At 47.2% G+C, this 18,401-nt stretch overlaps 1 protein-coding gene across 14 annotated transcripts in view; it reads right to left on the bottom strand.

The window, feature by feature from the left end:
- Positions 1 to 18,401, bottom strand: part of DAG1 (dystroglycan 1) — a 79,382-nt gene that overhangs the window by 21,185 nt on the left and 39,796 nt on the right. For 13 of the 14 annotated variants that reach the window (XM_017343645.4, XM_089304881.1, XM_070049795.2 and 10 more), the window contains 1 exon segment: positions 81 to 480. In XM_017343645.4, the coding sequence (XP_017199134.1) occupies positions 81 to 365 (285 nt within the window). In that variant the 5' untranslated portion in view covers positions 366 to 480. 14 annotated transcript variants of the gene reach the window in all.

The following is an 18,401-nucleotide window of genomic DNA, read 5'->3' on the forward strand; positions in this document are numbered from 1 at the left end:
CCAGAACTGAGAAGGAAAAGGCATCCCATCTAAATGGAAGGTAAGAGCTTGTCCTCATTACGCTCTGTATCCAGTCTCACCTTGATGACTTCTCCACTGGAGCCAATTAAATCTGTTGGAATGGTCACTCGAAACGAGCGCCCAACAACAGCCGTGCCGTCAGGAATGCCAACCACTGTGGGAAGGGCTTCGTGCAGGTCTGAGAGCACAGAGTGCATGGACGCCTCCAGCTGGTTCTCCCAGTCCCTGACAGCCTCCGAGGGTTCGCTGGGCCAATGGGACTGAGCCACGGCCACACAGAGGAGGAGGAGAAATGTCCTCCCCCACAAGGGGAGCAGCAGTGAAAGGCCCACAGACATCCTCATCCCAGGCCAAGTTCGCTCAAGCCGAAGATCTTGCTAAGGAAGCAAGCAAGTGACTTGATCCCAGAGCCGGGTCCTCACCCTCTGCACACCTGCTCCATCCCAGAGCATCGAGAGCCTGAAAAAGAGGAAGAGCAGACTCAGAGTTCAGCAATTCCCAGGAGGTCGGTCACGCACTGCGTACAAGTGGTCCTGCCACAAACACCCATCCTGCGCTGGATCAAGCCTCTCACCCTGGCACGGAAGCCGCCACCTGCTCAGTCCTGGACATGTGGCTGGTCCACGAAGTATAAAACACACACTGGATTCTGAAAACTTTGCATGAGAAAGTTAATAAAGTACCTCACTAATACTTTCCAAATACTGACCAATACTGAAATGTTTTGGGAATAATAAAATATATTAAGTAGAATATATTAAATAAGAAATATTAATTGTAAATAAAGAAGCATTAAATAATTACTAAAATAATTTCACTTGCTTTTGTTAATCAAGTTAAAATCAGGAAAACTGGCCAGCACCGTGGCTCAAAAGGCTAATCCTCCGCCTTGCGGCACCGGCACACTGGGTTCTGGTCCTGGTTGCATCTCTTCCAGTCCAGCTCTCTGCTGTGGCCCGGGAAGGCAGTGGAGGATGGCCCAAGTGCTTGGGCCCTGCACCCCATGGGAGACCAGGAGAAGCACCTGGCTCCCAGCTTCGGATCAGCACGGTGCGCCGGCCGCAGCGGCCATTGGGGGGTGAACCAACAGTAAAAGAAGACCTTTCTCTCTTAGTCTGTCTCTCTCACTGTCCACTCTGTCAGGAAAATAAAATAAAATAAATTAAAAAAAAAAATCAGGAAAACTTAAATGAAACACGGCTCATACCATATTTCTGTTGGGTAGCACTGCTCTAGACCTAATTTCCAATTTACAGGGAATGTGGGTAATAGGGAAAGACTATCGGTTAACTCTAGAATTTGAGACCCTCTAACAAGATAACTGGCCTGGTCTCTCCAAATGTTTACATACCTAAACACAGGTGACAACTGCAGACTTAGAGACAGCAACCAGACATGATGTGTGAATCTTGACTGCCCCCTGGATTTACTGGGCAACTGGGGAATTTTGTATGTAGATTGACTGATAATTTTCTTACAAGATATGACAGTGGTATGCCTCTACAGGAAATTATCCTTAATCTCATGAGTTGTATTGTGAAGTATGTAAGAATGAAGAGCCAAACACTGTGCAAGCCATCTTGAAATGGTTCAAGGGGATAAGAAAATGTATGCATGCATACATAAAGCCATGTGGAAATTAATTAATTAAAGCTTTTAAGAATACCTTTGTAAAGACTAAATAACAAGTAATCTGCACAGAGAAATGTAGTTACTGCCCACTCCTCTTACCCCAAGCATCAATCCCATGACGTGGTTATTAGATGCACATTTGCTAGAGCCAGTGCTGTGGCACAGTAGGCTAAGCCTCCGCCTGCGGCACCAATATCCTAAAAGGGCGCTGGTTAGAGTCCCAGTTGCTCCTGTTCCAATCCAGCTCTCTGCTTATGGCCTGGGAAATCAGTGGAAGATGGCTCAAGTGCCTGGGCCCCTGCACCTGCGTGAGAGACCCAGAAGAAGTTCTGGGCTCCTGTCTTCAGATCTGCCCAGCTCTGGCCACTGGCGTCATTTGGGGAGTGAACCAGTGGATGGAAGACCTTTCTCTCTCCCTCTGTCTGCAGCTTTATAAATCAAATAAATAAATAAATAAAATATTTAGAAAAAATAAATGCACATCTGTGAACCCCAGCCAGTGAACAGATTTATTTGGCCTCTCTTGCTCCCCACCCAACTGAGTGACAGAAACCTGCACATTATCCTCTGGCCTCCCACTGGCTTCTGGCACTTAGGACACCTGTTCTAAGGTGAGCAGCCATACACACGCATTGTGGGACCTGGCAGGTGACCACAACCCTGACAACTCTGCCATTCTGCTAAGATTAAGCCCTGCCCTGAGCCCATGCTACCAAGGGTCACGTGACATTTTTGACCTAGGTAATGCAAGATAAACACAAAATGGCTAAAGAAAGCAAGGCCACTTGAAACAGGTGGCATACGCAAATTCAAGCCAATTCCAACAGGGTTTTATTTACTGTCAATTTTGCTTTTCTTTTTATCTTGTTTTTACACTAAAGTTCATAGGACAGAGCCAAACATCAAGCGAGTACAACAAAGTTGGAAGTCTTGTTCTACAAAAAAGATTATCAGAAAGCTACTACATTTAAGTTAGTGTCATATAGGGCAGAGTGGTCAGTTGACTGTGGAATCAGACACAGCAGAAAGCCAGTTTGGAAAAAGGCCAGGAAATGTGGTCATCTATGCACAAAACAAATGCAGTTGGGTTGCTCCCTTATTCCACCATCACAAACCGGATAAACCCCAGTGGATTAGACGTACAAATGTAAAAAACCCCACTTTAAAACGTTCAGAAAAAAACACAGTGATAAGATACAGAAGTTATTTAAGGGGCCAGCACTGTGGTATAGAGGGTGGGGCAACCACCTGCAGTGCCAGCATCCCATACAGGTGCCAGTTCTAGTCCCGGCTGTTTCTCTTCCGATCCAGCTCTCTGCTATGGCCTGGGAAAGCAGAAGATGGCCCAAGTCCTTGGGCCCCTGCACCTGCGTGGGAGGCCTGGAAGAAGCTCCTGGCTCCTGGCTTCGGATCGACACAGCTCTGGCCATTATGGCCATCTGGGGAGTGAACCATCGGATGAAGACATCTCTCTCTCTGCATAACTCTGACTTTCAAATAAATACATAAAAATCTTAAAAAAAAAAGTTATTTAAGAAGACATCAAAAAACATTAAAAAAAGAAAAAGACTGGACTTCTTGGAAGACACAGTAGACATATTTTCCCACTAGGTACAATTTAAAATCCTAAACAGCATATATGTATGTGTGTGTGTATATATATATATAAAATAAACATAAGATGAGAAGTGTTTGCCACTGGAGATGCCCACATCCTATATCTGAGTGTCTAGTTCAAAGTTCAGTTACGCTTCCAATCTAGCTTCCTGCTGATGTGAGCATCTTGGGAAGCAGCAGATGAAGGCTCCAGTACTGGAGTCCCTGACACCCACACAGAAGACCTAGACTGAGATCCGAGATCCTGGCGCCAGCTGGCACTTGGGGAATGAATCAGCAGATGGAAGACCTCTCCTGTCTCTCTCTGCCACTCAAACTAAATGAAAATAAAAATGTTTTTAAAATAACATTGTGTTTTTTGGTAACTTTTTTTATAAATGACTCTTAAAAGCAGAGAAGGTAGTAGACCAGCTAGGGACTTCAGAAAACAAGGGACCGGTACTGTGGCATAGTGGGTAAAGCCGCCACCTGCAGTGTCGGCATATGGGAACCAGTTCGAGTCCCGGCTGCTCCTCTACTGATCCAGCTCTCTGTTATTGTCCTGGGAAAGCAAAAGATGGCCCAAGTCCTTGGGCCCCTGCACATACATAAGAGACTCGAAAGAAGCTCCTGGCCTCTGGCTTCGGATCAGTACAGCTCTGGCCGTTGCGGCCTTTGGGGAGTGAACCAGCTGATGGAAGCTCTCTCTCTTTCTCTCTCTCTCTGCCTCTCCTTCTCTCTCTGTGTAACTCTGATTTCCAAATAAATAAATAAGGGTTTTTTTTTTTTTTTTTGAAGATTTATTTATTTGTAAGTCAGAGTTACATAGAGAGAGGAGAGGCACAGAGAGGGGTCTTCCATCTACTGGTTCACTCCCCAGATGGCCACAATGGCCGGAGCTGTGCCGATCTGAAGCCAGGAGCTTCTTCCTGGTCTCCTATGCGGGTGCAGGGGCCCAAACACTTGAGCCATCTTCTACTGCTTTCCCAGGCCATAGCAGAGAGCTGGACTGGAAGAGGAGTAGCTGAGACTAAAACCGGGGCCCATATGGGATGCCAGCACTTCAGGCCAGGGCGTTAAATCGCTGAGCCACAGCACTAGCCCCAATAAGTAAGTCTTTAAAAAAAAAGGAAAGAAAGAAAAGAAAATAAGGAACTGGGGCTGTAGCATAGTAGGAAAAGCTGGTACCTGCAGTGCTGGCACCCCATATGGGAACAGGTTCGAGTCCCAGCTGCTCCATTCCCATCCAGCTCTCTGCTATGACCTGGGAAAGCAGCAGAAGATGGCCCAAGTCCTCAGGCCCCTGCACCCACGTGGGAGACCCAGAAGAAGCTCCTGGCTCCTGCCTTCAGATAGGCGCAGCTTCAGTTGTTGCAGCCATCTGGTGAGTGAACCAGCAGATAGAAGATCTCTCTCTCTGCCTCTCTGTAACTCTGCCTTTCAAATAAATACATCTTTTAAAAAAAATAGAAAATAAGGAACAACATAGGAGTGAGTTTTCCAGGTTTTCTTTTTGCTTCGTATATCCCAGAACTGGACTTGAAAAAGCAGGAAACCCAGAAATGCCAACAAACAAAACCAAAAATATTCCAACGGAAGTCTGCTCTTTTTAGCCAAAAGAACAGAAAAGGGGAAGCCTACAACACATAGAACTCATGGCGGTAACAGCTCTACTCCAGTCAAACACTACAGCAGAGAACTATGGCTCCATCCCTAGCCATACTGGGGAGCCCAGACTTCCACCCTCACAAGACTGTAACAAGGTTTTCCAAACATCCCCACTTAGGCAGTGTCAGAGAAAGCCAAGCGGAGGGCTGAGACGCTCACTGCCACTGGCCCACCCTGAAGTCTTCCTCCTCCAACACCTGGGAAAGCAGTGGAGCAGGGTTCAAGTCACTGGGCCCCTGAATCCACGTGGGAGACTCAGAGGAAGCTTCTGGTTCCTGGATTCAGTCTGGCCCAGCCCTGGCCAATGCAGCCATTTGGGCAGTGAACCAATCGAAGGATCTGTCTGTAACTCTGCCTTTTTTTTTCTTTTTTTCTTTTTATTTGACAGAGTTAGACAACGAGACAGAGAGAGAAAGGTCTTCCTTCCGTTGGTTCACCCCCCAAATGGCTGCTACGGCTGCAGCTACACTGATCTGAAACCAGGAGCCAGGGCCTCCCTCCTGGTCTCCCATGCGGTGCAGGGCCCAAGCACTTGGGCCATCTTCTACTGCCTCCCTGGGCCACAGCAGAGAGCTGGACTGGAAGAGGAGCAACCGAGACTGGAACCTGGCACTCATATGGGATGCCGGCGCCGGAGGCAGAGGATTAACCAAGTGAGCCACGGCATCGGCCCCATGCAACTCTGCCTTTCAAATAAATAAAATAAGTATTTTTAAAGAAAAGAAACAAGACATTCAATTGATAAAGACACCAAGATGACAGAATTAGTAGAATTACCTAACAAAGAAAGGCTGAAGTAAAAGGATGGAAGAGATGTATCGTGGAACTATCACTTAAAGAAAAGCAGCAGGACTGGTCCCATGGTGTAGCAAGTAAAGCCGCGGCCTGCAGTGCCGGCATCGCATGTGGGCACCAGTTAGAGTACGGGCTGCTCCACTTCCAATCCAGCTCCCTGCTGATGTGCTTGGGAAAGCAGTGAAGACGGCCCATGTCCTTAGACCCCTGCACTCACATGGGAGACACAGAAGTTCCAGACTTGTGGTTTTGTCTCATCCCAGTTCCAGCCATTGTGGCCATTTGGGAAGTGAACCAGCAAATGGAAGATCTCTTTCTTTCTGCCTCTGCCGCTCTGTAGCTCTGCCTTTCAAATAAATTAATTAATTAAAAAAAAAATAAAAAGGAAATCAAGAGTGGCTTTATTACTCCCACATAAAATAGACTTCAAAGAAAATTATTGGAGGGTGAACCAATGGCAAAGGAAGACCTTTCTCTGTCTCTCTCTCTCACTGTCCACTCTGCCTGTCAAAAAATAAAAAAAAATAAAGAAAGAAAATTATTGGAGACAAACAGGGACATTAAATAATGAAAAAAGGGTAAGCCCACAAAAAGACAGCTACCTAAAATACATATGCAACAAGCAACAGAACTGCAAAATATGTGAAGGAAAAGCTGACAGAACCAAAAGGAGAAATGAACAAACCCCAATCATAAGAGGACTTCAAAAACTACACAGAAAAATGAAATTAAGAGATAAGATGAGGCCCAGTCCTCTGGTATAGTGGGTAAAAGCACCACTTGCAGTGCTGGAATCCTATATAGGCAGCGGTTCAAGTCCCAGCTGCTCCACATGTGATCCAGCTCCCTGCTATGGCCTGGGAAAGCAATGGAAGACGGCCCAAGTCCTCAGGCCCCTGCACCCACATGGGAGACCCGGAAGAAGCTTCTGGGTCCTGGCTTTGGATAGGCGCAGTTCCAGCCACTGTGGCCATTTGGGGAGTGAACCAGCAGATGGAAGACCTCTCTTTCTCTCTGCCTCTAACTCTGCCTTTCAAATAAATAAATAAGTACTAGGCAAAATGCCTGTTCCCCAGATTAAAAAAAGAGAGAGATAAAAAAGGAAAAAGAAAATGCACCTTAAGATTTAGTTTATTTATTTGAAAGACAGAGTTACAGAGAGAGATAGAGACAGAAAGAGAGGTCTTCCATCCACTGGCTCACTCCCCAGATGACTGCAATGGCTGGAGCTGCGCCAATCAGAAGTCAAGAGCCAGGAGCTTCTTCTGGGTATTCCATGTGGGTGCAGGGGCCCAAGGACTTGGGCCATCCTCCACGCTTTCCCAGGCCACAGCAGAGAGCTGGATCAGAAGAGGAGCAGCAGGGACTAGAACCGGTGCCCATATGGATGCCAGCGCATCAGGCAGGGCTTTAACCCACTGCGCCACAGTGCTGGCCCCAGGGTGCATTTTCTATGAACCCTTTGAAGTACCCTCCTACAGCTGGAAACTTCAACACTACTTTTTCAAAGATGGATGGAACAAGAAAATGAGCAAGGATACAAAAGAACTCAAAATGTCATCACACGATCTCAACATTTAGAGTACTCCATTCAACAGCAGGAGACATATCCTTTTGAAATATCCACAGAACATCTACCAATATAGGTCAGACCAGAGCTGCAACACAGGTCATAACCATAACAAATTGAAAGGCACTGAGACAATCATGGCGATGAGCTGGTAGTGTATCCAGCTCCTGCAAATGCACCTGTGAGGCAGATGATGTTCCAAGTATTTGGGTTCCTGTCATCCATGTGGGAGGCCCAGGTGCAGTTCCTGCCTCCTGGCTTCAGACACAACTGCTGTGGGCATTTGGCGAGTGAACGCACAGTAGATGGGAACACTCTCTGTATCTGTCTCTCAAGAGAGAAAAAAAAATTAATTTTATATATATATATATATATTTTTTTTTTGACAGGCAGAGTGAACAGAGAGAGAGAGAAAGAGAGAGAGAGAGAGAGAAAGGTCTTCCTTTGCCGTTGGTTCACCCTCCAATGGCCGCTGCAGCCAGCGCGCTGTGCCTGCACACCGCGCTGATCCGATGGCAGGAGCCAGGTACTTCTCCTGGTCTCCCATGGGGTGCAGGGCCCAAGCACCTGGGCCATCCTCCACTACACTGCCTGGCCACATCAGAGAGCTGGCCTGGAAGAGGGGCAACTGGGACAGAATCCGGCACCCTGACCGGGACTAGAACCCGGTGTGCCGGCGCCGCAAGGCAGAGGATTAGCCTAGTGAGCCGCGGCGCCGGCAAAAAATTAATTATATTTCTATGCAATGCAATGAACAAGCAGACTCAAAAGTTAAAAATATAATACTAATGGCCGGCGCCATGGCTCACTAGGCTAATTCTCTGCCTTGCGGCACTGACACACCGGGTTCTAGTCCCGGTCGGGGCGCCGGATTCTGTCCCAGTTGCCCCTCTTCCAGGCCAGCTCTCTGCTGTGGCCAGGGAGTGCAGTGGAGGATGGCCCAAGTGCTTGGGCCCTGCACCCCATGGGAGACCAGGAGAAGCACCTGGCTCCTGCCTTCGGATCAGCGCGGTGTGCCAGCCGCAGCGCACCAGCCATGGCGGCCATTGGAGGGTGAACCAACGGCAAAAGGGAGACCTTTCTCTCTCTCTTTCTGTTCACTCTGCCTGTCCAAAAAAAAAAAAAAATCACTTAAAATGAAGTATTAGATATACATCTACCAAAAAAATGGATAGAATCTGTACACTGAAAACTATCAACTATACAATGCTGGTGGGAAAGAAAGCAAAGATCTAAACAGAGAGACATACTTTGTCCATGGACTAGAAAACTCAACACAGTAAATAAACTTGTCAACTGGGGCTGGCATGGTGGTGCAGCAGGTTCAACAGCCACCTGCAATGCCAACATCCCATATGAGCAGATTCAAGTCCTACCTGATCCACTTCTGATTCACCTGGGAAAGCAGAAGATGGCACAAATGCGTGAGCCTCTACCACCAACATGCATTTCCAGGCTCCTAGCTTCAGTCTGGCCCAGCCCAGCTATTGTAGCCATTCAGGGAGTGAACTAGCAGATTAAAGATCTTCCTCTCTGTCTTTATCTCTATCTCTGCCTTCCAAATAAAATAAAATAATCTGTAAAAATACTTCCACTGTCTTTTTTTTTTTTTTTTTTTTAAAGGCAATACTGCCACGGGGACATCACTTTATCTGGATGGCTCCTAAATCCAATCATGTCAGAGGGTGATCATACACACAAGACAGGGAAAAGGTTGTGAAACCTGATGCAGGGAGTGAAGTAAGGCAACAACAAGCCAAGGAATGCCAGTAACCACCAGAAGGCATGGATTCTCCCCCAGGGGTTACATAGGAAGCTCAGTTCTTACTAACACCTTGATTTTAGACTTCTGTTCTCCAGAACCATAAAAGATTAAGTGTGTGTGTGTGTGTGTGTGTTTAAGACACTATGGTTGTGATAATCTTTTTATAGCAACCCTAGTAAAAAAATGTAAGATTTATTGCAATTCATATAAAAATCTCAGAAAGTTTTTTTGCAGATCTAGACAAGATTATTCTAAAATTTTTATAGGCAAGGCAACAGAACCTAGGACAGTCAAGGCAATTTTGAAAAAGAGGCATCATTTTATTTAATGTTATGAGTCAGATATTTAGCTATATTAATAAGACTGTTTTGGTGGAGGGACAGACTCACAGATCAACACAACAGAAGAACTCAAAAACAGATTATAAAAATATGTGCAACTCATTTCTGATAATGGTGCAAAGGCAATTTGATGGGTGTGGGGAGAGGCACTCTCTTTTCAACAAATTTCCTTTAGTAGGTTAATGACTAAAACAAACTGGTACATCCACACCATGGAATACTAATGAGTAATAAAAAGGAACGAACCACTGATACACTCAACAACTTAGATAAATTACCAAGGAATCCTGCATAGTGAAAAAATGCCCATCTCAAAAGGTTACACATGGGGCCGGTTTAAGTCCTGCTGCTCCACTTCTGATCCAGCTCCCTGCTATGGCCTGGGAAAGCAGTAAAGATGGCCCAAGTCCTTGGGCCCCTGCACCAAGAAGCTCCAGGCTCCCGGCTTCGGATCGGCACAGCTCCAGCCATTGTGGCCATCTGGGGAGTGAACCAGTGGATGGAAGACATCTATCTATCTATCTCTATCTTTCTCTGCTTCTGCCTAATTCTGCCATTCAAATAAATAAAACAAACCAGCCCATAAATCAATCTTAAAAAAAAAAAAAAGTGGGGTCAGCGCTGTGGCTCAGCGGGTTAATGCCCTGGCCTGAAGCACCAGCATCCCATATGGGCGCCGGTTCTACTCCAGGCTGCTCCTCTTATGATCCAGCTCTCTGCTATGGCCTGGGAAAGCAGTAGAAGATGGCCCAAGTCCTTGGGACCCTGCACCCAAGGGGAGACCAGGAAGAAGCTCCTGGCTCCTGGCTTCAGATCGGCGCAGTTCCAGCCGTTGCGGCCATCTTGGGAGTGAACCAGTGGATGGAAGACCTCTCTCTCTGTCTCTACTTCTCTTTGTAACTCTATCTTTAGAATAAATAAAATAAATCTTAAAAATAAATAAATAAATAAATAAATAATTCAGATAAAGCTGACCACATCTTTAGACAAAGTTTTTTCAATGCATCAAAAAACATCAGGTAGGGACTGGCATTGTGGTACAGCCGGTAAAGCTGCCACCTGTAACACTGACATTACATTTGAGCATGGGTTCGAGTACTAGCTCCCCACCTCCAACCCAGTTCCCTACTAAGGCACCAGGGAAGGCAGCAGATGATGGTCCAGGTACTGTGGCCACTGCCACCCACGTGAGACACCCAGATGTAGTTCCAGGCTCCTGGCTTCAACACAGCCCAGCCCCAGCCATTGCAGTCATTTGGGGAGGGAACCAGCAGATGGCAGATCTCTCTCCCCTTCTCTAATTCTGTCTTTGAAATAAATAAATAATCTTTTTTACATTTTTAAATCAGGCAAACTAAAAAATTAAAAATTGGTTAAGGGGCCAGCGCTGTGACATAGCAGGAAAAGCTGCAGCTTGTGATGCTGGCATCCCAGATGGGCACTGGTTCCTGTCCCAGTCGCTCTACTTTTGATCCAGCTCCCAACTAAGGGCCTGGGAAAAGCAGCGGAAGATGGACCAAATGTCTGGGCCCCTGTTACCCTCATGGGAGGCATGGAAGAAGCTCCTGGCCCCGGTCTGGCTCAGTGCTGGACAGAGAAGCTCTGGGGAGTGAACCAGCAGATGTCATTCTCTCTCTGAAACTCCTTCAAATGAATAAATAAATCTTTAAAAAATAAATAAAAAATGCTTGAAGATGGAAAGACAACACAACAGTAATTCACAGAAAACGAAATTCACATACAAAAAGATGCTCAATCTCTCCAGTAATCAGGGAAAAGAAAATTAAAACATGAAAAAGCTTCCCACAATTAGCTGGGCCAAAACATTCCAATTTGGTATCACTGGTGGGAAGGAACTAGACAGCTCCTGGTGGAAGTGTCAGCTGGTCCAACCAGAGCCTGGAGAGGGCACATTGGCCACCAGTGCCCTTCCACTCCTAGGCACACACATACGTGAGAGATGGCATAAGTACATTCACTACCAACACTGGAAAGCGAGGAACCACTCAAAGTCCATGAATGGGAGACAGACAGCATCACCAGATTTTTATGGAAGGTCATGGAACTCTGCAGGAAAACTAAAATGAACTAAAACCGTTACCATCAAGATGGACAAATATCAAGAGAAAGTGTTTAACAAAAAGCACAACCACTGCATAAAGATTTAAAAGTTTAATAAGCAATACACTGTTTTATGGATTCATATGTAGTAAGAAATAAAATCGTGCTTGGGATCATAAATATCAAATTCAGGATTGTAGTCACTCTGGGAAAAGAGGGCAAGAATTAACAAAAGAAAAAAAGAGGGGCTTCTAAGGGTCTCTGACTTTTTAAGATTATTTATTTGTGGGGCTGGTGCTGTGGCACAGTGGGTTAACGCCCTGGCCTGAAGCTCCAGTATCCCATGTGGGTGCCGGTTCTAGTCCCGGCTGCTCCTCTTCCAATCTGGCTCTCTGCTGTGGCCTGGGAAAGCAGTGGAAGATGGCCTGAGTCCTTGGGCCCCTGCACCCACGTGGGAGACTGGGAGGAAGCTCCTGGCTCCTGGCTTCGGATCGGCGCAGCTCCAGCCATTGCGGCCATCTGAAGAGTGAACCATCGGACGGGAGACCTCTCTCTCTCTCTGCCTCTTCTCTCTCTCTGTAACTCTGACTTTCAAATAAATAAATAAATCTTAAAAAAAAAAAAAAAGATTATTTATTTGTAAGGCAGAGTGACAGAAGGGGAGAGAGAGATCTTCCATGAGCTAGTTCCCTCCCCAAATGCCTGCAACAGCTAGTCTCCCAGCTGAGCAGCAGAACTCCATCTAGGTCTCCCAACTGGACAGAAGGAATTCAAGTCATCATCTACTGCCTACCAGGATGCATGAACAGGAAGCTGGATCTTAGCAGCCTGGCCTCCAACTGGCACTCCAGTGTCCCAAGCAACAGCTTAACCACTATGCCACGACGTCCACCCCCTTAAACAGATTTTAAAGACACAAGGAACAGGTGGGTTAAGCCACCATTTCCTAAGCTGGCATTCCCCAACATCCCATGCTGACATGCTGGTTTGTGTCTTGGCTTCTCCATTCTTCATCCAGCTTCATGCTAATGCACCCAGGCCCATGTGCTTGGGCCCCTGCCACCCATGAGAGACCCAGATGAAACTGTTTTGTCTTTCAAATAAATAAATAAATAAATATTTAAAAATACTTATGAGGGGCCAGCGCTGTGGCACAGTGGGTTAAAGCCCTGGCCTGCAGTGCCGTCATCCCATATGGAGGAAGGTTCGCTTGCTGGCTGCTCTACTTCGCTCCTGGCTCCTGGCTCGAGATCAGCTCAGCTCAGGCTGTGGCCATTTGGAGAGTACACTGTAGATGGAAGACTTCTGTCTTTGTCTCTCTCTCTGTAGCTCTATCTTTCAAATAAATGAAATAAATCTTACATATATGTATATGTGTGTGTGTGTGTGTGTATATATATATATATATATGAAACAAGGCAGGTCTTGCAGCACAGCGGGCTAAGCAAGCACCCACTTGAGCACTTGTATTCCATTTACAGAGTGCCTAGGATGCAGTCTTGCTTGTTTCTCATCCAGATTCCTGATTATGTACCTGGAAAGCAGCAGATGATGGCCCAAAATACCTGGGTTCCTGCCACTCTTGTAGGAGACTTGTATAGGGCTCCTGGCTTTAGCCTGGCCCAGTGCCAACTATTGCAGGCATCTGCGGAGTGAACAAGTAGATGATATCTCACCCATCCTCAGTCACTCAGCCTTTCAAATAAAAAATGTTTATATATATAAATCAGTTTAAAAGTAACAGAGGTTGGCGCTCTGGCGTAGTGGTTAAAGTTGCTGCCTGCAGTGCTGGCATCCCATATGGGCGCTGGTTTGAATACTGGCCACTCCACTTCGAATTTAGCTCTCCACTATGGCTTGAGAAAGCAATAATAAGATGGTCCAAGTCCTTGAACCCTGCACCTACATGGAAGACCAGGAAGAAGCTCCTGGCTCCTGGCTTCGAATCAGCCCAGCTCCAGCCATTGCAGCCATTTGGGGAGTAAATCAGCAGATGGAAGACCCCCCCACCTCTGTGTCTGCCTCTCTAAAGCTCTGCCTTTCAAAAAAATAAATCTTCTAAAACAGTTATAAAATGAAAATATGACAGATAGTAAAGTGTGACAAAATTGGGAAGCAGATAATCGGGTGTGTGTGATGTCAGTTTATGTTTTCTGCTCACACTTAAAACATAAAGTTGGGCTGGGGCTGTGGTGTAGCAGGGTAAAGCAACTGCCTGCAGTGCCAGCATCCCATATGGGCGCCAACTGGAGTCCCGGCTGCTCCACTTCTGATCCAGCTCCCTGCTAATGTACCTAGGAAAGCAGTGGAAAATGGCCCAAGTTCTTAGGCCCCTGCTCCTGCGTGGGAGACCTAGAAGAAGCTCCTGGCTTTGGATTGGCGCAGCTCTGGCCTTTGCAGCCATCTGGGGAGTGATCCAGCAGATGGAAGACCTTTCTCTCTCTCTGCCTCTGCCATTCTGTAACTCCGCCTTTCAAATAAATAATAAAGAAAGAAAGAAACATAAAAGCAAAGAATGTGGCTGAATCCTGTGACCTCAAAACTTAAAAAAAAAATCCAAAAATTGGTCAATACTCCTCACGTTTGGGTCTTGTTCACCAGCTTCTTAGGACCCAAAAGCCCTGTCCCTTAGAAACGTATTTAGGGGGCTGGCGCTGTGGCATACTGGGTAAAGCTACCCCCTGCAGTGCCAGCAAGCCATATGGCCACCAGTTTGACTCCTGGCTGCTCCTCTTCCTATCTAGCTCTCTGCAATGGCCTGAGAAAGCGGTGGAAGATGGCCCAAGTCCTTGAGGCCCTCCACCTGTGTGGAAGATCCAGAAGAAGCTCCTGGCTCCTGGTTTCAGATCGGCTCAGCTCCAGCCGTTGTGGTCATTTGGGGAGTGAACCAGGAGATGGAATAAGACCTCTTTCTCTCTCTGCCTCTCTGTTGCTCTTTCAAATAAATAAACAAATCTTAAAAAAAAAAAAAAAAAAAAGTGTATTTAGGGGCCAGTGCTGTGGTGTAGCAAATGCCGGCATCCCATATGGGAGCTGGTTCACTGCAGCCATTTGGGGGTGAACCAGCAGATCGAAGACCTCTCTTTCTCTTTGCCTCTCTGTAACTGCATTTCAAATAAAATAAATAAATTTAAAAAAAAGTAAATTTAGAAAATCCTGAATGGCAACTTAGCCAGCTCTCAGCCCCTGGGAATTCTGCCATGCCCAGCACAGTCTCTCTCGGTGCCCATGTCACTCACATTTATACACACGCCCACCCCAATAGTGGAGACTACAAGCACCCCTAAGATAGCACATGCCCCCAAAGAATCAAACACATTTTGTTGCTCTACAAAGGTGTAAAGAATGGAAGCCGGCGCCGTGGCTCAATAGGCTAATCCTCCACCTTGCGGCGCCGGCACACCGGGTTCTAGTCCCGGTCGGGGCGCCGGATTCTGTCCCGGTTGCCCCTCTTCCAGGCCAGCTCTCTGCTATGGCCAGGGAGTGCAGTGGAGGATGGCCCAGGTGCTTGGGCCCTGCACCCCATGGGAGACCAGGAAAAAGCACCTGGATCCTGGCTCCTGCCATCGGATCAGCGCGGTGCGCCGGCTGCAGCGGCGGCCATTGGAGGGTGAACCAACGGCAAGGGAAGACCTTTCTCTCTCTGTCTCTCTCTCTCACTGTCCACTCTGCCCTCTGCCTATCAAAAAAAAAAAAAAAAAAAAAAAAAAAGAATGGAATTGAGGGGCCTGTGTTGTTGTGTAACAGGTTAAGCCACTGCCTGTGATGTTGGCATCCAATAAGGGCACAGCTTCTAGTCCCAGCTGTTCCACTTTTTTTTTTTTTTTTTTTTTTTAAAGACAGGCAGAGTGGGCAGTGAGAGAGAGACAGAGAGAAAGGTCTTCCTTCACTGTTGGTTCACCCCCCAATGGCCGCTGCGGCCAGCGCACCACGCTGATCCGAAGGCAGGAGCCAGGTGCTTCCTCCTGGTCTCCCATGCGGGTGCAGGACACAAGCACTTGGGCCATCCTCCACTGCCCTGCCGGGCCACAGCAGAGAGCTGGCCTGGAAGAGGAGCAACCGGGACAGAATCCGGCGCCCCGACCGGGACTAGAACCCGGTGTGTCAGTGCCGCAAGTGGAGGATTAGCCTATTGAGCCGCAGCGACGGCCCCAACTGTTCCACTTCTAATCTGGCTCCCAGTTTCACATGCCCAGGAGAGCACTGTAGGATGGCCCCAATCCTTGGGCCTCGGCACCCATGTGGGAGACCTGGATGGAGTTCCAGGCTTCTGGCTTCAACGTGGCCCAGCCCCAGCTTTGCAGATTTTTATTTGAATAGACCAGCAAATGGAAGATCTCTTTCTTTCAAGTAAAATGAAAATTAACTACAAATCTTCGTCTAGGTCTGTTGTTGCATATTCTCTTAAACTATTGTAACTTCAGAGTTTTCTTTAACTTTCACATAATACTTCCTTTAACAGCCTTTTCCTTTCTTATGCACTGTATTTCTTATTTAGGTAATGTCTCAGCTCAATCCACAACCTAACAAGATTAAGTTGTGGAATGGCAGAGACATACTTGTTGCAATTACTAATGTATGCCTGGCACTACACAGTGCCAGACATACACCTGATATAGGACTTTTAAAAAATAGCTTTTTTGGGGGGCCAGCGTTGTGGCTTAGCAGGTAAAGCCCCAGCCTGCAGCACCAGCATCCTATATGGGCACCAGTTCGAGTCCCAGCTGCTCCACTTACAATTTAGCTCACTGCTAATGTGCCTGGGAAAGCAGTGGAAGACGGCCCAACTGCTTTGGGCCCCTACACCCACGCGGGAGGCCCAGAAGAAGCTCCTGGCTCTGGATCAGCCCAGCTCTGGCTATTGTAGCCAACTGAGGAGTGAACCAGCAGATCGAAGACCCCTCTCTCTCTCTCTCTCCTTCTCTTCCTGTGTAACTCTTTCAAATAAATAAATAAATCTTTAAAAAAAAAAAAAACAGCTCTTTCTGGGGCTGGTGTTGTAGCTTAGCTGGTTAAGCTGCTGCCAGCATCTTACATGGGCAATTAGAGTCCCAATTGCTCCACTTCCCATCCAGCTCCTTTCCAATAAATCTGGGAAAGCCCCTGCACCCACATGGGAGACCTAGAAAAGCTCCTGGCTTAGGTCTGGCCCAGTTCTGGCCATTGCAGCCATGTGGGAGTGAAACAGAGGATGGAAAATCTCTGTCTCTTCTCCCTCTGTAACTCTGTCTTTCAAATAATAAAAACTTTTTTTTAAAAATAGCTTTTTCCTTGGTTTTTACTCTTTACTTACTTTCCCTCTTATTAGATAACTGACCTTTTACTTTCTATTCTGGTTCTCAATTTAAAAATTCTCAGCTTATCTGAAAACAGCCTCAGTTATGAGACACACCCTGCCCTACCAGGAGCATAAGCTCAGCCTGCTATCTGAGGACACATGACGATATGGTGTCTGTTTCATGGTATGACTAAGTGCTCTGCATTTAGCAGGCAGGCAATGTCCAAGGCACAACTCCAACTACTATGTGTTGGTTTTCCATGCTCTGGGGAAAAAAGATCTTTTTGCAACTTGGCAAAAAACAGACTTGTGTCTTTCTGATGATTCTTTCCCACGAGCAACGGTCATTTCTGCACATCCGAGGAAACTGTAGGCTCCATCCACATCTCTGTATTAGGACATCCTTCTGGAAGGTTTTTTTTTACTCACAGTCTCAAACCCACCCTTAGTCACTGCAGAGGGATTGAGGCTCAGAAAGAGCCTGGTGTGGCCAGAGGATGGTGTAAGAAGAGTATCCAGGAACCTGGACAAAGGCCATGAAGGAGATAAGCCCTACCGTACTTCACATACACATATCATACTTTCTGGAACACCAGGAAGAGCTCAAGCAATCTCAGCTGAAATCTGCACTGTATAGCTCACAGAGCTCCTACTGACAACAAGAGGAGGAAATAGAGGACTCACTCCCTGGCCAGTACCCAGTGCAGTGCCCATTACCAAGACTGAACTCTCGGTGCTGCCCTAGAAGCCAGTGAAATGCACACTCATGAAGAATAACCCTCCCAAGGCTAGCGTTGTGGCAACACGTTAAGCCACCGCCTACAATGCTGGCATCCCATTACCAGAATGCTTGAGTTGCAGCTACTCTGCTTCTGATCCAGCTCCCTACTGATGCACCTGGGAAAGCAGCAGAGGACGGACCAAATTCTTGGGCTCCTGCTACCAACCTGGGAGACCCAAGTGGAGTTCCAGGCTCCTGGCTTCAGCCTGACCCAGCCCTGGCCATTTGGGGAGTGAACCAGCAGATGAAAGGTCTTTCTGTCTCCTTCTATTACTCTTTGAAATAAATGTGTGTGTGTGAGAGAGAGAGAAACAGTATGTGGTATTGAGTATATTAAAAATTAAAACCTTCCTAGCAGCAATTCTATCCCTCAGTCTTAGACAGTGCATCCCAGGGGCAGAGAAACTTCGAAAGTACTAGAGCCCACAAAGCCTCGACAGGGACACTGCTGCCCCAGAAGCAGCCACCTGAGCTGTCTTCTCTTGCTCCCTCCTCTCTTGTTAAAAGCCTGTGCTCCTGACCCAAGAGTTGCCAACATCTGAGAGAACCTCAAAGGCCCCTAGAAACCCATCCAAAACCCCACTGGGCCAGGCTTACACTCTACCTAACAGCACCACTGAGGCAGCACTTCCACGGGAAGTCAGCCGGGGAGCCGGAGCCTGTATCTGCCTGCAGTGCTGGAACCCAAGTCCCAGCTGCTCCACTTCCAATTCAGCTCCCTGCTGATGGCTTAGGAAAGCAGTAGAGGATGATTCAAGTGCTTGGGCCCCTGCACCCACGTGGGAGACCTGGAAGAAGCTCCTGGCTCCCGGCTACTGATCGGTGTAGCTCTGGTCTATGTGGCCATTGGGGAGTGAACCAGCAGATGGAAGACCTCTCTCTCTCTCTGTAAC

This window comes from Oryctolagus cuniculus, chromosome 10 (assembly GCF_051225735.1).
Source record: "Oryctolagus cuniculus isolate XC-2025 breed Fujian yellow rabbit chromosome 10, ASM5122573v1, whole genome shotgun sequence".
NCBI lineage: Eukaryota > Metazoa > Chordata > Mammalia > Lagomorpha > Leporidae > Oryctolagus > Oryctolagus cuniculus.